Genomic DNA, 23,024 nt, shown 5'->3' on the forward strand with positions numbered 1-23,024 from the left:
AACAAGTGATTCTGACCAAACATAAGCCTGGCCCCGCCCACGCCCAATGCTTCCTGTTCAACTGTGAGCGCATTGCAGATAATACTCGTGGGAAAATCTGAACTCCTTCCAGAGTCACTAAAATTAGTCTATATCTTTATTATATGGCGATTTTTCCCTCCAAATACAAAATATTCCCTTTTTCCCTCCGATCCTGATAATACAGCCACAATTCCCTCTGGGAGGGAAAATCCCCTCCAGTTGGCATCACTGGTTTATAGGCAGAGAAGGGCTCTGGCCTGTTTCTTGAATGCAGGACACAGGAATGGGCCAATAACTTCCGGAGGGGTTCAAACCAAACCAACCCACTCGTGAGGGCTGGTAGGTGGGAGGAATATAAACGCAGGCTGGGGTGAGCTCTCACCTCACTGATGCTGCCCCTTGCTGCAGTCTGGCAGGGAGAAGCCCTCCCCACACCAGATATTGCAATGTGCACAGTACATCCTCTCACCTGGGGCCAAGATTTCCACGAAGCTCACGCTGGCCTGCAATCTCACACATGCAATGGGGCGAGCACTGCCCACTCCCCCTCTGCCCGGTCCCTGAGCCCCACTGAGTGACGCAGGCATGACAGACGGGATTTGGTTTATTTCAGGAAAGGACCTTTCCAGAATTCCTTTTGCAGGGATAATATTTCTGCACCCATGAGATTCATAAGGGACATCTCCACTGAGTTATTGCAGCTCCCTCTGTCTACCTGCAGGAGCTGCAACCTAGCCTGCATGGCTAAAATTAGCAGTGGTGATACAGACATATGCAGGCTTGTAATACACGTCCATACCCAGGGTCCCTTGCTGTACTTGTACAACCTGCAGTGACTCCCAGTCTGCTCTGTTTTTGCAGCTATTTTTAGCTGTGCCAGCCTGCCACTGCCAAATTGTGCTTCAGTCACACCTTTGATGGCTGTGCAGACACACCTCCTAAGCACTGGACAAGAATATGGCTTTGGTGACTACAGGACTTCACTATATGGTGTAACTGCCCACAATCAGACTTGAACCTGGGCTTGCTGGAGCTCAGTGCAGGAGCCTCTAATGCTCAACTAAGTTCCTAGGGAGGGCTCATTCATTTGTTCTGTAAATGGTCTAGGTGCCACTACATTTTTCTACGTAAAAGAATAAATGGACATAACTCAGACATCAGGAATGGTAATGTACAAAAACCTGTAGGAGAACGCTTCACTCTCCCTGAACACTCGGTAACAGATTTAAAAGTAGCAGTCCTACGACGACAAAACTTCAAAACCACCAAAGAGACTTCAGAGCTGCAGTTCATTTGCAAATTTGACTCCAACAACCAAGGACTGAACAGAGATTGGGAGTGGTCGGCCCCTTACAAAAGCAGCCTCTCCGCTCTTGATGTTCACACCTGCACATTAACTACTGATAATGGGCCACATCCTCCCTGACTGAACAGACCTTGTCAACTCTGACCCTCCCTCTTCAGACCCTCCTCTTTACCCCACTCATGCATCCGATGAAGCGGGTCTTTGCCCACAAAAGCTTGTGCTCTGAAATATCTGGTAGTCTATAAGGTGCCACAGGACTTTTTGTTGTTTTTGAAGATACAGACTAACTCACTGACACGTGGGACAGTGGCCTACACCCTTCGGTGGGTGGATTACAACAGCACCTGGCTTCCTATTCCCATAGTCTGAACTGTTCTGGAGATAACCGTCTCCTCATGAGGCAGTGGTTCCCAAAACTTTGGTACACGTAACCCCTTTCACTCACGGGCGGCAGATGGGGCTGGGAAATGCATGGAGACCCTTCCCTGGAGCCCTGCCTTCCCTGGCTGCCCACCGGCCCACTAGGAAGGTTTCAGGACTGGCACTGGCCTGACGGTAAATTGAGTTTGGTGGCGCCCGGCTGCATACGTCTCGGTGCCCGTAACAACATTTATTCTGTGCATGGATGGAAAACAATTAGAAGAAACATTGATGCCTGTTCCTTTCAATACAAAGAGGGTCCAATTCTTCAGTCACTCACGGCAGTCTTCCACCCAAGCACGTTCACTGATTTCAAAGGTAGTCATCCGATCTGGCACTGATGTGAAGCCAGCATCACTCCTGGGCTCTGCCTTCCACTCCAGCTCAGAGGGCAACACGGCTCCCTCTCTGTTACTTGTCATCCTGCAGGGTTATCAGGCCAGAGGGACACAGCATAGAACAGACCTGTCAGCACAGAAACCATCCGTACGATCCATCCTGGGAGAGGGGGTCTCCAGCCCTCCTGCCAGACCAGACTTCCCCACTCCCAAGTCACACTAGCCGGGCCCCTCCCGTTGCCTGGGGAAGGAAGGTGTCACCGGGGCTGCAAAGTGCCGGCAGGGCCACTGAATACAGGGGGACATCATCACTCATCTCACAGAGCTGGAAGGGACCTGGGCAGGGAGTCACCAAGTCCAGTCCCCGGCCCTCTTGGCAGGACCAAGCACCCTCTGGCTATTATTTTTTTCCCCTTTTTTACCCGATTTGCCCCCGATCCCTGCCTGGCCCCCGAGGGACCGAGCTCACAGCCCTGGGCTTAGCAGCCCAGTGCTCACACCACGGAGCTCCCGCACCGACCCTCCCCTCCCCGCTCCGCACTGCTGCCGCCGCCGGGGAAACTGAGGCACCCGGCTCACGTGACTCCGGGGCACCAGGAAACACGCACCCGAAGCAGGGGAAGGAAATCCTCCCTCCCCCTCCCCCACCGCGTCACACCCCACGTGCCACCCTCCCCCCCCCCACCAGCGCGCAGCGGGGAGGCGAGTCCCCGACCCCGCAGCGCCTGTGCAGCCCCCGCCCCGCTGCTGCGGGAGCCCAGAGCCCGCGCCGGCCCCGCCCCCTCGCGGCGGAACCCGGGCGCCGGCGGCGCGTTTCCCGCGGGGCCCGGCCGGCGCGGGCACCGGGGCGGGCGCAGCATGGCCGGCCTGGAGCTGCTGCACGCCTCGCAGGCGGCCGGGCTGTCGTGCGCGCAGGACGCGCTGCTCTGCTTCGTGCACTGGCAGCTGCTCACGCACCAGTACCGGGCGCTGGGCCGCGGGGACCAGGTAGGGGCGCGCAGCCTGCAAGGGGCGGGGGGCGTTACCGGGCCGGGCCGGGCCGGGCCGTGCTAGGCGCTGCGCAAAGCCCCGCAGGGCTGCCGCGAGCCCGGCTGTAAGCGCTGGGAGGGGGGTGCAGCAGGGGACCCCCCCCCCCCGTGAGCCCGGCCCGGGAGGGGGAGGGTGTAACCGGCGTGCGCAGAGGGGGAGAGGGGCCCGGGCTACCCCGCTGCGCTGTCTGGCTGCTAAGCCCAGAGCCGGGGCCGCTCAGTCACTGGGGGCAGGAAGGAGAAGACCCGGCCCGGTGCCTGGCTGCGAAGAGCCCCCGCAGGGTTAGGGCCTGCGCTGTTCCTGCGCTTTGGCTCCTTGTCCCAGGCCCTGAGCCCCGGCTGGGCTGAGCGAGCCCCCTGCTCACTTTCACTTTCGTTTCCATTCTTGGGGCGTGTTGCAGCCAGCGCCAGGCCACAGGCTGCTGGTGTCTGCCCGGAAACAACGAGCCTGGGCCCGGCCGGTTGTCCTGATTTCCAGACTCAGACGGGCTGCGCTCAGCCTGAGGGTTGCCTGGGAGTTTATTTGTTTATACGGCGTAAAGCTGCGCCCCAGTCCATTTCGGGGACTCGGTGGGTGCGGCCGACTTTCCTCCGCTCTTTCTCTCGCGGTGGCTCTTTAAACCCATGAATTTTTAACCGTCGGTGCAGATTGTTTATAATGTCCCTTTTAAAAGATGCCAGTGCTCTCCGACAGACGAACCGTAACAAATAGCCTGAGACCGGGCGCCGTGTTAACCTGCAGCTTCACGAATAACAAGCAGTCCTGTAGCGCCTTAAAGACTAACATGTTGATTTGTTTTACCCACAAAGCTCGTTAGCTAATAGGTACATTTGCTCGTCTTTAAGATGCTAGGGGACTGCTTGGTGTTTCAGGAAACCGTAATGACCCTGTAGTGCCCACATCAGCCAGAGTGGTGGGAAGGTTCTTTGCCTTACGCGTGGGAACAGCCACTTAGTTTCACTGATGCTTCACAGCTGGCTGGAACGCTGCTGAAGGCCATGGTTGTAAGCCCAGGTGGATTAGTTTACAGGGCCCGATCCTGTGAACTCTGCTAAGCTTGGGGAGCCAGGTCATCCCTGAAAAAATCAGTGGATTTTTACATCGAGCTGTTTCTCACCTTGATGTGAGGTCCCAGAGCGGACAAGATACAGGTAGGCCAGGTCTCTGCTGGATCTGAACATCGATTTCAGATATGCAGTTCTGGATAGGGCAGTTCCATAGCTAGAATCGACGTATTGGAAATTGAGTTACGTGACTGTCGTCACTAAAGAAGATCGATGGGAGCGAGGACCCCAGACAGATCCGTTTCCCACGTCTTTACCGGACATGCAAAATCAAGCTCCGGGTCGATCTTCCCGGCAGCGTAGACAAGCCTGTAGTTCTTACCTCTGCATATCATGTCCATCTATACCTTACCCCTGTCTGGGCTCACGTCACTCAGGTATGTTGAGGTGAAAACCACAATGCCTTGACTTCGCTGCAGTTTTATACTGAATTATCCATCTCCATGTAAGAACACTCCTGGGTTTTGCAGCGAGAGGTGGCTGGGGATTACTCGCAGTGGTGAGCATTGTACAGGGTAGCAACTAAGTACAGGATTGGGTCTTAAGAGAGCTGTAAAGGTTTTGGTCTGGCGACTCCTTTAGAAGGAAGTTGGGTTAATTATCACCAGCTGCTAACACCCTACTCGGGGCTGTCTCTAGTTTGCTCGTGACTCCAGGAGAGGTTTGTTTAGAGCATTTTTTTGTAGGACTGATGCAGGTCACCCTATGTGATAGGCTCAGTCCTGTACAGCAGTACCCACCCAGGGCCCTGATTCCGCAGTCGGACCCAGGCAGAGAGCAATGCAATCCCTTAGGGAGGTTTAAACCTCTCGCTAGCTTCCTGCATCCAGCTGGGATCTGTTCCCATTGGTCTCAGCTGCGATTCCAGCTTGTTCTCGCCGATATCGTTGTGCAGCCGGGTCCCAATGAGAGGAAATCGGAGCTGCTGCCGGCCGGATGGAATGCCGACAAGGACCTGTACGCGCTGCGTTACAAGTCCATGGACGACCGCCGTGAGCTCCTGCTGAAAGCCATCATGGTGGATGGCAGCATGATTCTCAACGTCATGGTGAGGTCCCCGGCTGGCCGGGCACTGTGTAAGCCTCAGGCCCAACAGGCTGTCCGTGCTCCCTAGGAGATGGGGACTCAGGCCCTCCCTGTTGGCAGGGGGGACAGGGAACAGCTCACTCGAGCATCCATCTTCCTGGCCTCCTGTGTCCCCCAGTGCCCTTGGCGCCTCTTGAGCGGGAGTGGAAACCCAGCAGCTGAGGGGAAGATAGTGCAAGCCAGCTCTGGTGCTGGCTGGATGCGATTCAGCATCCCGCCATCAGGGAGGAGCTTGGTGCAGGACAGCCTCCGAAGCTTGAAGGGTGTGCTGATTGGGGGTGGGGGTCGAGCTTGCCCCTGGGGCAGTTCCACTGCTGGCATAAACAGGTGTCGCTTCAGGCCTGCTATGGAGCGGTGCCTGGACCCACCAGCCAAGGATCTGGCCCAGGAGGTGTGTGAAGCAGGGGGCTGAAGTCAGACGTCGTTACGCTGAAACTGTGATGTTCTGGAGGCTGGTTGCCAGACTGCCCCGTCTGCTTTGTAATGATGCCTCTCCCGCTGATTGAGCATCAGCGCAGGGTCTGGCGCACCCTGTGCAGCCCAAACTGGGAGAGCTGGTGGCCCTTGGATTGAGACAGTCGGGAACCCAGACGTGGCTCCTGCACTGCCAAGTGCCAGGAGAGGAGCAAACTCCAGTGATAGCCCTGTGTCGGTACCTCCCCGCGCCTCTATTTTGCTGCTGTCTGCTCTCCCCCTGCACCCCATGAGCGTGGCTGCTGAAGCAGCGTGTTGTTTGTCCGTCCCAGGATTGCGGCTCAAAGCAGGTGGCGGATTTGACCTTGACTGTGGCAGATTACATCGACGTGGAGCACCTGGATGATTTCCACAGGTAACTGCATTTTGGGGCGATTGCCCACCTAAGGACCTGAGCCCTGAGGGAGTTGCATGGGCGGGGAGAGGGGGGTGAGGCTTCCTCCCCACTCTGACACTCCGAGTGCAGAAAATGGGGGCTGGCCACCTTAAAAATCCCTGGCCTGTAAAAGATCTCCTTAAAAAATTCCCCAAGAGCACAGATTCCCTGACCCTGGGATGGGGTGGCTCCCATCACTCAAGTAAAAAACAAAAAAAACTAACTCAGGAAGACACACCTGGGGATGTCTCCCTGTGGGATAAGCCCTCGGCTCTTCTCCGTCCCTTAGGAGAGAGCTTGGCCCCAAGGAGCTGCGCCCAGCTAGCTGGCCTTTCAGTCTAAGGCATGAATATGCTCAGACTCTTCTCCAGGACGCAGGGATCAAACCATTTGCTTAAGAAAAAAGTAATTTGTTCACAAAACAAGAGAAATTAACTCCAGCAAACTGGTTGCAGCACAGAGAATTACTTCCTTGGGATTCAGCTTAGACGTTACAGAGTGTAGGCGAAAGAAGTCATTAACCAAAGCCACTGGGGGGAAGAGAGTCCACCCCAAATTCAAAATAACCATAACCTGATCACATCTAACTACACGTTTGCCTTCTCCTTGCATATCTGTGGCTGATTATGAGACGGCCAGGGGATTTACTGGATTCATTCCAGCTGCTTAGGAGTAATCATTTCTCTCTGTTCTCCTCTGCAGCCACACAGACAAAGATCCCTCAGGCTGCAATTGTTCTCGGTTCAGAAAAGTCTCTCTTCCTCCCATGGGCTTACCGGCCCCCTTTGCAGAGTTGTCTCTGTAAGGGTTAACCCTTTCCCTGCGTTCATTCCTGACAAGGGCTGTTGGCGGAGATGAGGTGGGAAGTGAAATAACCCAGGGGAGCAGAGGGTTCTGTAGCAGAAACCTGTAGTTGTAGAAGATGCTTAACTAGTCCTGTGTGTTCTCCTCCCCCATTCCTGGACAGCAACCAGGAGGCTGGGAGAAAAGATGGAGTTGGGCCATGTGGCTCCTGGCTCAGCACAGGCCTGGGAGCTCGCTGCGTTGGGGGTTCTAATCCCAGCTGAGCCTCTGGCTGGTTCTGTGACTCTGATTGTCACCTGTGCCCTGCAGGAACACACAGACCATGTCCCCAGGGAGCTGATGGTCTGTACCCCGCCCCCGCCCGCCCCCCCCGGTACAGACATCTGCTACCAACTGGCAGTGGGGAAGTGATTGCATTTCCTGAGATGAATGCATGCAGCCCTGCACGTGTACCTGGGGAAGAGTCTCACCTGGGGAATGCTGGCACCGGACGTGGGAGGGAGCGGATGCACTGTGGCTTGAGCCCTCGGGCGCAACGCTGGACAAAGCAGCCGAGGCGTGTTCTAAGGAGCAACGCTGCAGGGGTGGGGTGGTCTGTGCTATCCAGTCGGGATGTTCTGTCATTCCCTCCCCTCCGTCAACTCCACTGCAAAGCTGGGTGAAAACCGGACTTAGCCGGGTGCTGTCTGCTCAGCACCCAAACTCTGCGTCTCGCCCGAGATGCCAGCAGACCCCAGTGCCGTGTGCCCTGAAATTGCTCTGCTCCAGCAGTTTTTACTCCCGTTTTACCAGCCCCTCCATTTGCAGATGGGGACAGCTCAGCTTGGCCACCGGCCAGCAATTCCGAATGAGAAACCGGCCCGACTCCTTACAGCTCCCTCTCGCACGCAGCCATCCGGGAGCCGCCTGGCCAGGGAGGCGGGATGAGCATGCCTGGTGCTGCTGGGGGGTGGAAGTGACGGTTGTTCTGTGTGTGTCACAAGGGGGCCCGTCACGCTGAACCCTTCCTGCCAGGCTATGGGGGGTGTTGTCCAGTTCTCAGCTCGGACGCTCCCTCCCCGCCCTGCAGGGTGTATAAGAACACAGAGGAGCTGCAGACCCGGATCGTCACCGGCATCATCTCTCCACTGGGGGCTCCCAAAGCGAAGGACGACCCAGAAAAGGAGCCTGAGGCCGAGAGGAAGGACCCGCCTGCCTCCACTCAGGATTACGACCCCTTAAGGATCCCTCCCCGGCAGCCTCTGGGCGGCCGGCAGCCGTCCTGGTGAGCGAGACGCTGGCGCCGAGCTGGAGCAGCCAAACTTGCTCCTCTTTCGAAGGAGGTGGGAATGCACCGGCGGAGCATCTGGCTCCCCAGAGACCCCTGTTCCTTTCCGCCCAGCCTCTGCCGCAGACCTGGCCTGGCTCTGTTTTCAGTCCTTCGAGGAGTCCAAGGGGAGCTTTGAAAAAAGCCTTGGCCCGGGCTCCCCTCACCTGCCCTGGGTGTAAAGCTCATGCACCTCGTTCACCCCTCACGCTGACCCTGGAGGCTGCTGGCCTGGGGCACTGGCTGGCTTCCCTCTAGTCTGGCCCACCCGTGCTGGGACCCCACCCCGCCTGTGTTCCTCCCCCAGCTGTGCCTTGGGTTTCAGAGGACCCCTTCCCCTCCCATCCCTTGAGTCAGGGGTTGCTGCTTGGGGCAGAAGGTGGAAGAGCCGTGTTGGACCAGGCATGGAGGGATTCATTGGGCAGAGATGGGCTGGACCTGCCCCTAGCTGTGGGATCGGTCGGGAGGGTGCCAGGGTTAGGGTAGGGGCCTGCAGCCAGAGTGGGGCGGGGTCAGAACAAGGAGAGAAGCAGGCCGGCCTGGGGGGCACAGGGCTGGGGGGACAAGGGGCTCCCCTGGGGAAGGAGGCAGCCCAGCAATGGGAGAGCTACGCTGGGGCCAGCCCTCAGTTCAGGTGGTGGAGACCAGCAGGGCTGTATGCGAGGGGGCCGGCCAGCAGGCAGGAGGGTGGTGTGACCGATGGCGAGAGGGCAGATGGTTGAGCTCCCCGGAGGGGGGCTGGGGAGGGAGCCCCTGCTGGACAGGTGTGGCGCTGTGTTCTCATGGTGGGAGGGGCTCTGAGGGGGTCCCCGCCTGCCACCTCACCCCACCCCTCCTCTGTGCCATGCCCCAGCCCACATGCACCTCCCAGGCAATTTGAAAGGGGATGGCGGGCCCCACCGTCGGCAGCCCAGAAGGGCCCCCTGCCCACTCGCTCTGCACAGCTGCCGTCACCTCCCGGTGCGCCCCCCCAAGCGCCCCCGTGGTAAGTGGGGGCAGAGTCTCTGGGCAACAGCACCGGGGGATCCCCTGCCCTCTCCCCCCCCCCCCCAAGAGCCACTGCCGGAGAAGGGTGCCCCCCCCTCGCTCCGTCCCAGAGTGTGTACCCCCCAGCTCCATCCCAGCACCTGTGCCCCTCACCCCCTCACATGATCACGTTCCCTCCCCGGTCCTAGCACCTCGGCCCTGCTACACCCCAACTCCCGCCCAGACCTCGCGCTCTGCGTCCCTGCTCCCTCCTGGAGCCTGAGGCAGATGGGGGAGTGGGGTGGGCTTTGGGTGTGCTGGGTACCACCAGATTGCTACAAACCCGCTCCCCCCTCCTCCCCTGGCTGGCGGTGGGGGGTGGGGGCTGAGACGTGGCTGCCAGTGCTGACCAGCGGGGCGCTGCGCTCAGCTGTCGTTAACGCCAGACACAAAGGGCACCAAGTGAGTGTTGAAAGCTGGCTCTGTCCCTGCCAGGCCCCCGCTGGCACTCCCAGGAGCCGGGTTTCCATTTGTCACCGGCTCTGCTGCGGCTTGGGAACCCGCCCCTGAACTGACCCGGCCCACCTGGCGCTTCTCAGGCTCTGCCCAGGGCTGTGCTGGCGGTTTGCTGGTTTTGCTGAGCTTGCCTCCGCCTCGCGCGGAGCAGATGGCAGCTGCAGGCAGGCGGGCTCCCTCTCGCACCCGGGGGTGGTAACTGCAGGGACTGTGCCCGGGGTCTCCTCCATCCCGTTTCCGTGCAAATTAAAGCCGCAGGCCACTTCATGGCAGCACGCCAGACACGCCTGCCCTGGAGACCTGCTGATAACACCAGCCTGCACAGGGAGCATCATATATTGAGCTCCAACTACAGCATCCTCTGCAGCGGCCTTCTGCCAGACCCACGGGCACACGGCCGCATGGTCTCGATCCTTCCTTCCAGCCCCTCTCTGATTCGCCACACCCGCCTGCCGGAGGACACAGCCTGACACCTCTCACTGGGGTAATCGTGTCTTGTGTTTCAGGCCGGACCCCCTGGGTCCCTTTGCAGTGGGGGGAGAGGACCTGGACCCCTTTGGGTGAGTATCCCCAGGAGAGGATCTGCCCCCAGCAATTCAGCCCCTGCCCCCCAGCGCAGATCTGCTCCCCCAGGTCCACAGGGAGGTGCGGGGAGCCACTGAAATAACCTGCTGGTGTTTTCAGGGAGGTGTCTCCAACAGAGGCTTCAATGAAACAGTTTTTGCGTGTAAAGTGCCAGAGACCAATTGCTGGTTTGAAACCAACATGTGCTTTTAATACTGCACTGAAATCCCTGCTCTTGCGTAGCTGATTCGTCACAGCCCGCCTCTGTTTAATAATCAGCTGGGATCTATTTACCACGCAGTAATTCTTCCAGCATATCAAAGCAAAAGACGTAGTGAAGTGAATTTAAGCCTCCAATTTAATATGTGGCTTTGCCTGCCCCCGTTGGCTCTGTGGGGCTGTTTTGGCGCACGGTAGAGCAGAGGGGAGCGGCAGCCGCCCCCTGCCGTGTGAGGCTGAGAGGAGCTGGAAGCCAGAGGGAGATGCTGGAGGATGCTTTGTGTCTGCTTGGGGCTTCAGCCCCCTTTGGTGGGGAAGGGGGACGGACGCCTCACTTTCCATTCCAGTTAAAAGAAACAGTGGAACCAAATCAAGCCAGTCCCTGGGAACATTAACCAGCTCACTAGGGAGTCCTGGATGTCCTGTTGTTTGGAGCTGCTGGTTTATTTCCCCTTCAAGGGCTTTGTTCTTCAAGAGTGGGCTAGAAAGGGATCTCCGGGAAATACCCGCCGGAGAGTAGGGCGGAGCTTGCAGCGGAGGGCTCGGAGGGGGCTGGAAAGCAGCCTGCCTACCCCAAGAGAGGGAAATCAGGGAGGGTCCTTGCCTTCCCTCCCTCCTAAAGGGGTGTCTCTTTCCAAAGTGCCCTCTATGGAGCAGTTGTGGGGCTTGCCAGGAGTGGCCAGGTCTTGCAGGCCATGCTGTGGCTGATGCTCCTTGCTGCTGTTGCGGTGGCCTCCCAAGGCTCCAGCCCGAGGCAGGCAGACTAGCCTACGAAGGCAGCGCATCGCCTGACACAGCTGCAAGCAGCTGAACCTGGCCGAAGGGTCTGGAAACGGCTCCTGACCTTTGGTCCCAGAGGAGGGTTCTGGGAACTCTTGCAGCGTTGCCCTGGGCAGGAAGCGCTGCATTTAATCAGAGGCAACTGAAAGCAGAGAGCTAAATGACTGCAAAGAATAATGATCCAGCAGAGCAGGAAAGCAAGGCAGGAGGTGGCTGACCATTCCTAGCACATCACAGGCCGGCAGCAGTGGGTGGGCTGGCTCACTGGCGTCTCCAGTAGCCTCCCAAGGGGCACGGCGTGTCTCTTGGCTTCTTGGAGAAGCTGCAGGAATGTGGAACCCGCCCTGCTGCTGAGCTGCCCCCCGGTTGGTCACTCAGCCCCCTCCCTAGGTGGCTGTTGGATTGCAAAAGATGCAGGTGTCTATTTTGCAGTTCTTCCGAACGTGAATTGAGGACGGGAAGTCAGGTCGGCAAAGGTGTTTGTCATTTCCCGGTCACGTGGTGGGGTCCAACCAGTTCTGCAGCACCAGCCGCAGCTATAGCGAACTCGCCACATTAGCCTGAAAAATATATTTGTGGTTTGAGCCAGCTAGCCACAGTCAACCAGGCCAGTAGCCACAGGCGGCTAGTGGCTAGTGCATTGGACACCACGGCGGCAGAACATGTGTGAACTGACACCACTCAGCCCCGGTGTTCCTTGTAATTTTTTTCCATCCATGTGTGGAATAAATTTTATTTACATCAGAGCCTGTGCAGATGTCCACCATCAATAGACCCACATCCTGTTGGCTCTGGGTGCTCTGTTAACCAGCTGGGCAGCCCTCCCAAGTGCTCAGCTTACAGGGAACACTGCTGAGCACCCTGTGCAGGATGTGTCCCCCAGAGTGAAGCAATCACAGCCCGCAGTAAAATAACTACAACAGCCCCCATCTGTGCTGAGCCCTGTTTTACACCGTGTTGGTTTGCAAAGGTTTGAACTCTTCTGTCCCAGTGTGGACAAGTCCAAAGAGGGGGTGACAGCAGGCAATGGACAGAGGGGGCTGATTCTCATTCACTCTACGGCCCCTTTCCATGGCTGGAGCGGACCACAGAGCCTGGTTGTAAATGAGTCTAAGGTGCAAGGTCTCATCCTTGTGGAGGTACCTGCACCTGTAGTCCTCCGGCCTCGTGTGTGCACCTAACCGCACGCTCTGGGCCCTGGTGAGTGACTGTCCCCACAGGTGCTCTGCTGGGCTGGGGACACATCATCCGGCCCGTGGTCACACGCTTCGCTTTAACAACGGGAATCAGATTTCCAGGCCACCCCGGCCACTGGGCTCCCAACTCAGAGGCGGTGGGAGCTGGTCACTCTTATCCCCGGGTGGAGCTCACTGTGACTTTGTCCTCATCCACCTTTCTTCTTCCTCCCAGGGGCCGCAGGGGTGGGATGATCGCTGATCCACTCCGCTCTGGCTTTCGGCAGCCTCTTATCGACCCGTCGTCAGGTCTCCCAAGCAGGCTTCCTCCTGGGGCCGTCCCGCCAGGTGCCAGATTCGACCCCTTTGGACCTGTGGGGAGCCGTTCTGCAGGGTGGGTAACCAAGTGTGTGTGTGCGTGTTGCGTCCCTGACCATAACCATGCTGGAGTTGTCCTGTTGGCAAGTTGCACCCAATCTCTTGACTCTGGTTTGGCGGGCGGCGTCGGACCACGTGGCTCCTCTCGTGACTTCCCTCTCTGCGTCCCTTTCCTACTGCAGGCCAGACCCAGATCACCTTCCCCCTCCGGGTTACGACGACATGTTCATGTGAGGACGTTCCTGCCGCCTGCTTCCCGGAGAGAGAGAAGCGTCCTTTCCCCGCCTGATCCCTTTTTGGAGGACTTCTGGTGTCCTCAGCAGTAGTTTTCTCCCCTACGCTGCAGATCAGCTTCAGAGGCTTCACTGCATCTATAACAGTGGAGAAGCCAGTGCATGGATCTCGTCTCTTTCCCTATGGGCTCTGCCTGCTGCCCTGGGGAAATCCCTCAGCCTTTGTAACTAACACCTGTTGCAACATGACTGCAGTGCACTGGGAACTGAAGGCCGCTGGGAGCGTGTTGTTCAGAGCTGGAATTGCTGTAGGAGTACTGCATTGAAAAAAGGTCGTTACTTGGCTTTTCTTCTGCTGCTTTCTGGGGAAGGATGTGATCTTGGCTCTGGGATTTACTCACTTGTTTATTGTTAGAGAGAAACTTTCAGTTCTCAGCACCTGTTGGGTACAGTCTTGGTCTTGACGCGCTGGCTGGTGCAGAGTCCCACGTGCCAGCTGGCCACAGGTCCCTCTCAAACAGGCCTGGCCAGAAGTGCGCTGAGCTGCGGAGGAGTTGATGTGGCCACCGGGATGGATTTCTTTAGAGGCACCTGTAGTTTCTCCCTGCTGTGGGCTTAACTTGGCCCCTCAGCTGGCAGTTGAACAAGAGATTAGGAAGGATCATTGAGGCAATGGATTCATTCTTTGCATTGCTGCCTCTGGAGCGGCATGGCCAGATCCTCAGCTGGTGTCACTCGATCTAATTGCATTGGCTTCAGTGGGGCTACGCTGATTCACACCAGCCGATCATCGGGCCCCTAGCTCTAAAGGCACCGACATGCTATTTAGTCAGTTACAAAAGCTCCCATTAGTTTCAGATCCTGCCGCTGCTGGTTTGGGTGGTTTTACGAGTGCATGTGTTGATTTTTAAGTCTCTCCCACCTTACTGCTGTGAGGGATTTTTACACAGCCAGTGGGAAGATGGCATTGACTATATCTCAAATGCACAGCAGGAATATGGTGGGGACATACATGAAGATGGATAATGTTTTTTTTTTTCTCCCCCGGGTGCAATGGAATCTCTAGTAACTCCATTCATTTGGGGGGATTCCCAGCACTTAGAAACTGTGTTGGAGTCCCTGAGATGTCAGGGTGGTTTTTATTTTCTTTCCGGGTGTGGTGATATAATTAAGAATGTGGCTGCTGCTTAGAGCTGTTGTACTTTGACTCCCTTATGTTTTACAGGAGGGATTTTCCAGCCCTCTGTTCTTTGCTTTGTTAATTCAGCCACACCTGAGTGGTCTGTTAACGAGACAGTTCCTATTTTCTGCTGATCCTGTCCAGCTGAACTCATTGTTGTCAGTTTTCCAAAGTGACTCTGGATTTTGGGGTGCCCCTGTGTCTGGGGGCCGTAGAGGGGCAGATTTTCAGAGGGGAGGTTCCTAACATATTCAGAAAGTACTGCCCGCTTGCAGGATCCTTGAGCTGGGACCCAGCAGTGTTAGTTCCTTTTGAAAAAGTTGTCGCAGATTCTTCTCTTGGTTTGTTTTTTTAAGACTCTTATAACTAAAATAAAAACTTGCGCTGTTGCAATGTGCTTCCTGCTCTTGGATCCCTCCTCCGACGTAAGACAGCTTCTCCTAATTTCAGCACCGCAGCCACAGTTCAGTGCCAAAACAAACCTTCTCTCGGGCTTCCCCATCCTCTACCTTTCCTTCCTACTTAGAAATTTCAGATTGTTGTGGATGGGTCCACATGATTTTTTTTTTTTTAATTAGTAGAAAATCGGGACTGTGAAGCTGATGAGTCACATCTGCTGCCTTTTCCCTTGGCAGACAGTTGGGAACTTTATTTGAAAGGCCAGGTATCTGCATTAGGTAAACGTCCAAGCCAAGGAAAGATCCACATTAGCTCTGGCTAGGTGATCAAAAAATCACTGGTGGTCTTATGTCCCAGATGCCATCTTCAGGCAGCTGTGTCCAAAAGGAGAAAGCAAAAGGGGGCGGGGGAATCAGTTCTTCCCTTGATCCCCCCGCACCCCACAACTGCCCAGACATTTGCTTTCCAGACAGCTGTAGGGGATAACCACTGGGTTCTCAGCACACTCTGCTGCTCAGGGTAGTTGCACAGAGCACCCAGGATGAGTTGCAGAGCCCCAGCCAGAGCATTGTTTCAGCACCATGGCCAGCTCCTGCATTTGGGACCGTGGTTCCTTCAGGCGCCTATGCTGCAATTTCATATTCTCCCAGCACCCTGCCCTCCACGCCCCATGCCCCTCTGCTCTGGAGCAAAGGCTATTCAAAGCCTTTTGAGGGGCTCTGTGACTTTTTCAGGTAGCCCTAAGGAAGGCAGCTGATTTTCCCAAAGGATGGCCATTGCCGTTAGCAAATGGGGCTCTGCACCGAAGACCGAGCCTGGAAAAGTTTAGTAAAATAAGTTGAACTGTCAGTTGTTTCCAACCATCCCTTGCAGGGGCGTCGCTGGGCAGGTACTAAATGAACCTGCTCATGGGTGAACTTCTTGCGCAGCCCTGATCTCCCCATGGTGGCAGAGCAGAGAGGCGCCGCACTGAGCTGACTTCTGACATGCAGGTAGGTCCCCAGGTACCAAGAAAGGGGCCGTCAGGAAGTTCTCGTTCCTGGGTGGAAGACGCGCTCCTCTGCTGCCTTCTCTTCCAGGGGGCTGTGCGCTTTTCGGGGCTGAGCCCACTAGCAAAGCAACAGCTGCCTAATGCCCGGCACAAACGGCCACGACAGGTACAGCGGCGCTCCTCAAGCACTGACCGTCCACGCTAGGATCTCCCTGTTCCTCCATCTGCCCACCCTTGGGCAAGCCAGGAGACAACGCAGAGAAGCCGACAGCCAGCGTGGTCTGAGATATTAGCCACTCTAACACGGATACCCTGAGCCAAAGCAGCCGTGCCCTGGCAAGAGAGGGACAACTGGGGGTGCGTAGGCAAGGGAAGAGCTTTCCCATGCTGCTAAAGGAAGGCTGCTGGGGGGCAGCTGAGTTTAGAAGGGCAGGATGCCCACTGCTCGGCCAGTGCTGAGCGCACATGCCCTGCTCTGCTGCATGAAAGGCCTGATCCAGCAAGGTGCTCAGCTCCCACACACAGCAGCCAATGGGAGTGAAGGGAGCTCTGCACCTGACAGGTTTGGCCCCTCAGGCTTTGGAGCTGGAGAACTGGGGAGCAGAGGCGTAGAGCACCCTAAGCCCCCACTGCAGCCAATGTTCTGAGCTTCGCTTGTTCCGACCTCTCCCCACTTGGGCAGCAGGGAGACCCCTTTGTCCCTGCTCATGTGCAACAGCTAAAGAACTCCAGCAAAGCCCTGACCAGTCCCCAGTGCAAGGCCCCCATTTGCTTTCCTGCTTTGCAGGGCTCTGAGCCATTGGGATTCCTTTAGTACTGGCATCCTCCCCCACAGGGGGTTCCCAGCCAGCCTCCCCTTCCCCTTGCCCCACTGAAACATGGGCCATGGACTGGCCAGCGGTAGCAGCAGAGAAGAGAGTTGGCTGTCTCCTGTGCGTGACTGGACCAGAAAGCAAGGGAAAGGGGATGAATTTTATTTGTGGGGGTTCTTATGTAGAGAAAAAGCCTGAGCAGAAAAGGCACGTGAATATGAGACAGCCCGAAAGAAAGAGAATGAATGAACAAATGTCAATCGGTGCTTTCTGTCACCATTGTTTTAAGAGCAGCGCACAGACAATGACTTGCACCAGTTAGAAAGCTGAAGTTACTTTCACCCCTGGATTGCAGAGCAAATGAGGACAAGGAAATTGCTTCACCTGGGGAAAGGCTCTGCAGCCGGGAGGAGCAATATTCCCATCAATCCTCCACACCCCGCCATTCCCAGGCTTTACGCGCCTCAGCCCCAAATCTACCCCCATACCCCCAGGCTTAGCCCCCCTCAGAGGGATAACCTTCCCCGAGGGCCAGCCAGCCAAACCGCTGGCCCCTGCCCTAGAGATAGCGGGACAAGCATCAGAACCCCCCTCCCTCGCATGAGCTCCGTCCAAGCCTCCTGGGAGGGTTAGCGCTGGGAACTTTACCACAGGAGAACTCCAGGCTGGCCTGGACAGGGGCAGCCCCACCCTCAGGAGCTGGCGGTGCTGAGTTGTCCTGGGACTGGGCGTGGGCTTGACCAGGCCGGCTGCACACACCAGGTGCCGGCAGAGCAGAGGTTCTGGCTGCCCTAAGGATGCAGCGTGAGCAGCCCTGGGCTGTGTCCTGGAGGCAGTGACCTGGTGGGTCCCAGCCAGGCTGTACCAGGCGTGCAGCAGGCAGTGGTAGGGCCTCTGGTGCTCACAGCTGGGAAGGGGGCATTTGAACAAAAATCCTTTTCTGGCTTTTAAACTGGTCGGTGGTGCAGAGATACAGACCGACGCCGCATATGATGGGCCGCACCCAGAGCCTTTCCCATTGGTTAGGAGCATGTGCCAGGCTTTCCCTTGCAACACAGGCAAAGCCTAATGCAGGGTTTCCCAACCTATGGGTCGGGACCCAAACATGGGTCATGATTACATTTCAAAAGGGGGCTGGGCTGGGCAGCGCCGCAGGTGGCTGTTAAGAACCATTCACACTGAAGTAGTTCTCAATTTCTTAACTGGACTAACAGCCATCAGGCAGTTAAGGCAATCAGTTAAGTTGAGAACCCCTTCAGCTGCAGGGCAGAGAGGTGCATACTTGAGGAGCAGTGCCCAGCTCAGGTAAGGTGGGGCCTGGGGCCGAGGTTGGGAGGGAGGGCAGAGCTGATCTTTCCCTGGCTTCCAGCCACTGCAGGAGATGGGGTCCCCCCAGACCCCAGCAGGGCTCCTGCAGGCCAGCATCCAGTTGCAGGGGTTGGGGGTCCCCCCCTTCAGCCCTGGCTGGGGTTCCTGTGGCTGGCTCTGCCAGCCAGGGCTCTACCCCAGCCAGCTTCCAGCCATGCATGGTCTGAGTCTCCCCCACTGGCCCCAGCAGACTTCCAGCCACAGGGATCCCTGTGCCTCCCCTAGCTCCCTCCAGCTGGTGAGGGACTCCTAGCCCCTAAGTGAGACACCCTTAGCTCCCTCCAGCCCCGAGTGTGACTCCCCTAACCCCTGAGTGTGGGGGTTGAAGCCGGGGGAGCAGTTTGGGGATGTCTTTCCACCACCACAGCTCTGATTAACCACAGTAAATGTAGTGCTACTGTTCTATTACTAGATTTCCCCTTTTCTACGAAATAACATAAACATTGGGGGGGGCACAATTTTATATTCTTGCCTCAGGTGCAAAATTAGCTCTGCCTCCTCCCCTCCCGGCTTTGAACTGCCATGGGTCACCAAGTCTTCCTGAATTGTTCAAATGGGTCCCCGGCTGGGAACCGCTGGCCTAATGGGAAGTGAATCATTTTACCAGCTGGAGAAAAGGCTGCCTTGATAAGCAGAAGTGGCTTTAAAAACACAGCTGCTTGGCTCCGATAACCCTATCGGGCTGGCCCCAGAGTGGTCTGCAGGCGGGGGGAGGTGTTATAAGAGGCTAACTCGGCTCTAGGTAGCTTTAGTGACAGGGCGGCCGGCGAAGGAGCTCTGCTGTTTTGTGTTTAATAGCGCTCTGAGAGCAAGCGGATACAGCAGGGGGAGAACCAGCCTGACCTTCAGATTCCCTGGTGGGGTTTGCAGGGCTCTGCGAGAATTGGCAGCTGGGCAGTCCTGCCTAGTGGTCAGAGTCGGGAGCCAGAAACTGGAGTTGGAATCTGAGGCAGGAGTCAAGTCAAGAGTCACAGCTGGAGACGGGGTGCTGGGTACGGCAGAGCTAAGGTGACCAGGAAGGGAGCATTCAGGAGTCAGGCCAGTAGGCAGGTTCCAAAGTGGCTGACAGCCAAGCAGGGGTTCACCTCATTGCTGACAGCTTCCTGTGCTACCTGCTCTCTTCAGGAGTTAGTCAGAGCCAGAGGGGTCTGGGGGTGGGGTGGAGGCTTCCCCCAGCCAGCAGTTTTGTGGGTGAAGCCTTGGGACCTAGAGCTCTGCCAGCCCTGCCCTTCACTGGCTTCAGATTGCTGCTAGGGTGTGGGACCTGCAATCCCTCCCCGCCTGGCAGTGCAGGAGGAGCAGGCTGTACTTAGCTGAGGTGGGTCCCTGGGCCTGTCACAGGGGTCAGCAACCCCCAAGTGCCAAGAGCAGCACGCAAGCCAGTTTTCATTCACACTCAGGGCGAGAGCTCAGCCCCGCTCCACCTTCCCCCTGCAGCCCGGAGCTTGCTCAAAGCCACGCCGCATGTGAATGAGCAAAACATCGGCTAATGCACCCAACCACCACGAAACAGTAACGCTCTGCATCTCTGAATAGTACCAGAGGGAGCTGTGTTAGTCTGTACTAGCAGAAATGTAGCACTTCAAAGACTAACAATGATTTATTAGGTGATGAGCTTTGTGGGGCAGACCCTGTTCAGATCTATAGTATGTCCAGTCCAGTGAGAGTTACAAGCGGGGTGTCCTTAGGCCCACATGGTCTTACCTGCTCTCTTGCATGTTAAATCTCCAATGATCTATCCTAGGAGACCAGGATTTTGCCTACGCTGGTTGGTTAGTTAGCTACAGAGAGACAGCCGTGTTAGTCTGTACTCAAACAAAACAAAGCAGCAGAAATGTATCACTTTAAAGAGTAACAGGATTTATTTGGTGACTTCTTGCCCTCTTCCTTCTATCCTATTTGATTTGTCAGTTTTTATTGCAATTTTTTTTCTTCCTTTTGGTCTTCTGTACTTATATATGTCAGTCTGTATTGGAAATGAAAGTGATCTGAAGAAGTGGGTCTGTCCCACAAAAGCTCATCACCAAATAAATCATTTTGTTACTCTTTAAAGTGCTACATTTGTGCTGCTTTGTTTCAACAAAATCCAAGTTACACTCACAAATAGGCAATTCCAATTCCTCTTGTTAATTACCAAGCTCCTACCAATGGTGCTATAGGCAAAACTTAAGAATTTCTCCTATGCGTGTCCTTTGGTGTCTTGATTGATTTTAATTGATTGATTCTAAATGAATGCCTCTTTGTTTCCTTTTTCATCCTCTCCTTTTGTTCTTTGTTTAACACCCTCCTTGTGTGAATCCTCCCAACAGGCTTCGGTAATGCCCACCAGATGGAATTTGTGCTTAAAAGGACCAACACCCCATGCCTCTTGTTTGGTAGCCAGACTCATGCAATTTAAGAATTTCTTCCCTTCACATCCCTTGCCTCCTTGTTTAATTTTGTTCTGAACATCCCAACTTTGTTGTCCACAACCTGGTGTTGGTTGGTAAAGAATCGCCCAGTGCCTTGCTACCATCCAGCCTAAAGAATAGACTGGTGAGGGTCTGGGGCAGTGTTCCCACTAACTTTTTCCATCCACTGGTGGAATAAATTTTGTTGTGTGCACTGAGATGTGAGTAGATGTGCACCACCACAGAAACGTTGCCAGATGTGGGCAGCTGAAGGCTCTCTGTTAATCAGGTGGGCGGCACCTGATTCTCTCTTGGGTGGACAGCCAAGTGCTCAGCTTACAGGGAACACTGGTTTGGGGGTCTGTACTGAAAGGCATTGGCAGAGTTGGGTGAAGCCAACTCGCCCCATCCATCTTGCTTTACAAAGCCCAGGTCTACTCAGCCAGCAATCAATGGCAAAGCCTACACTGCCTGGCTTTCCCTGGCAGTATCAGCCTTTCCCACCACTCCATACTGAAACTGACACCAGCATACCACCCAAGTGGCCGCAGCAGCAGCAGGCGATCAGAACAGCTGGACAGGATCACACTACAGACAGGCTCACCCAGAGGGCACAAAACTGACCGAGTGTTTCATGAATAATTTTAATCAACGCAAGGAAGATGCTGATAACAACAAATAAACAAACAAGTGCATTGTTCAGAGAAAGCCCAGCTAGAAACCCATCTACTCAGTGGGCTCCCTGTTAATAGCTCCAGCTTACAAGAAAGGGCACGGACCCGTTACACAAGGCGGAAATGTTCTTACAACAGGGAGTGCTTTGGTAGCTGAGCACCATTGCAGGTTGAATCTCTGTTGTCCAGCACCCTCGGGACCTGACCAGTGGCGGATGAATTTGCCAGGAGGTCAACATCGTCTCGTGCATTACCAACACTTCCACTGATCACCGGGCTCTTAGAAGACGTCCAGGGCTAAATGACAGCACAGAACACTGAGAGCCAGGACTGGTGGCTGGAAACAAACTTTATGGGACCACAGGAAACTTGGCCACACCCAGGATAAGTGATCTTCCAGCTAAGTGCAATCATGCCAGATTAAGGATGCTGCTGGATGAGAGCATGCCGGACTAGAGAGGTTCAACCTCTGATGCCATTGTGCACGAGAGGAGGGATTGAGTGACTGCTGCACAGACAGGAAAACAGAGGGTTCACATTCTCCTCTATTGGCACAATGATTCTTTGTGCCTCTCTAAAATAACTAAGGCCACTATGGGGGTCACCCCTCCCCCCCCGAGAGGTTGGAGTAAGATGGGGTTTCATAAGGCAGGGCAGCGAATAGGCCCCTCCGTCCAGGCCCCAAATCACAGAGCCGAACGCCTTGCAAGGTTTCAGCTCAGTTTTTCAGCCACGTTGGTCCCATTGGCTCTCACAGAACACCAGTAAGCGTGGTCAAGCCAGCAACAGGAGAAGTTGCTAAGAAATGCCTCTTGTACTGGCATGATTTCCTACCAAGGCTGATCTGCAGTGAACAGGCACGTCAATGGGGACAGCAATTCATAGATCAGGAGTCTGGGGAACGTCTGACTCCAGCCCCTTCATACAAGCCATTGCTTAAGCCAAATGGCACGATCAGACCAAGCCCCGGTTGATGATATGGCTGCTTGTGGCTCTCCAGCCCTGTCTCTGCTCCCACAGGGTAACAGGACTCTGGTGTGACACAGCTGGTTGCCACGTCCTGTTGCTCAGCTATACAACACTTCCCTCTGTGGTCCTGAAGTGTCTCCAGACCCGGCACAAGCTGGAGAAGGTGGGATTGAGAGTTGAGTTCTCCTTGTAGGTACTCCCTCTCTGGGAGCGCGGGTCGGAGCAATGGCCGAGTTGTGTCTGTTCGCACCATGAGCCTTGCAGGCAAAGCTGGAGGTGTGAATGCAGAGTCAGTTGGGAAGCTGGGCCCTTCCTCTCCCACTGCTCCCCTAGGAGCATTGCTCAGGGCAGATGAGCTGCAGCCCTGTGTTCTGAGATATGGTGGAGGGGGGGGATCATTTTCACCAGCAGTGGCTTTCAGGCTTACACATTTCACCCACTTTGCACGTGTAAATAACCGTGCAAGGGGCAGGGCGACAAAGAACCAGCCCCCCTCCCTGAACTTCAGATTAAAGGGGGTTAAGGTTCAAAGATGCCCTTCTCTTATGCAGCTTGTCCCTGTGTTGTGCTGTGCCCCCTTCCCCACGCTCGCGTACTATGCAGTGTCCCCTCCCCTGTGCTGCTGTGCTATGCAGTGCCCCCTCCCAAAGCTCCTGTGCTATGCACTGTTCCCCTCATGCTCCCATGTGCTGCAGTGCCCCCTCCCAAAGCTCCTGTGCTATGCACTGTTCCCCTCATGCTCCCATGTGCTGCAGTGCCCCCTCCCGAAGCTTCTGTGCTATGCAGTGTCCCCCCCGTTCCCATGCAATGCAGTGCACCCTCCCCTGCATTCCTGTGTTATGCAGTGCCCTCTCCCCCCCAAGCAATGCAGTGTCCCTCCCCCACATTCCCATGCAATGCAGTTCCCTCTACCCCACATTCCTGTGCTGTGCAGTGCCCCCTCTCCCAGACCCACGCTATGCAGCGCCCCCTCCCCCATCTCCATGCTCTGCAGTGCCCCTCCCCCACACTAACATGCTCTGCAGTCCTCTCTCACCCCCACATTCCCAGTCTGTCCAGTGTGTTTTCACCTCGCCACTCTAGGACAAACTGTTTCCCGGGGGGGTTCAGACCTGTTTTCTGCACCAGCGCTAATAGCTTCCCCTCCTCCTATGGATCCGTGTTCCAGCGATGGCGTTGAAGCACC

The 23,024-nt window shown here is 56.0% G+C and overlaps 1 protein-coding gene across 1 annotated transcript; it reads left to right on the forward strand.

Annotated features, from left to right (window-relative positions):
• The first annotated feature begins 2,755 nt into the window (after nucleotides 1-2,755).
• On the forward strand, nucleotides 2,756-14,632 carry PSMF1 (proteasome inhibitor subunit 1). The gene is made up of 7 exons (XM_075011410.1): nucleotides 2,756-3,072; nucleotides 5,074-5,226; nucleotides 6,011-6,093; nucleotides 7,988-8,182; nucleotides 10,213-10,266; nucleotides 12,680-12,838; nucleotides 13,005-14,632. The coding sequence occupies exons 1-7, from the start codon at nucleotides 2,944-2,946 to the stop codon at nucleotides 13,054-13,056; spliced, it is 825 nt and encodes a 274-aa protein (XP_074867511.1). The 5' UTR covers nucleotides 2,756-2,943; the 3' UTR covers nucleotides 13,057-14,632.
• The last annotated feature ends 8,392 nt before the right edge of the window (nucleotides 14,633-23,024 follow it).

The sequence above is a fragment of the Carettochelys insculpta genome, chromosome 17, assembly GCF_033958435.1.
Source record: "Carettochelys insculpta isolate YL-2023 chromosome 17, ASM3395843v1, whole genome shotgun sequence".
Lineage (NCBI taxonomy): Eukaryota > Metazoa > Chordata > Testudines > Carettochelyidae > Carettochelys > Carettochelys insculpta.

Excerpts from the sequence above, each read along its gene's own strand:
- PSMF1 (XM_075011410.1), top strand. The coding sequence starts at position 2,944 with ATGGCCGGCCTGGAGCTGCTGCACGCCTCGCAGGCGGCCGGGCTGTCG. Across the intron at positions 5,227-6,010 it reads GCATGATTCTCAACGTCATG|GATTGCGGCTCAAAGCAGGT; the intron begins GTGAGGTCCCCG and ends TGTCCGTCCCAG. Across the intron at positions 6,094-7,987 it reads CACCTGGATGATTTCCACAG|GGTGTATAAGAACACAGAGG; the intron begins GTAACTGCATTT and ends CCCGCCCTGCAG.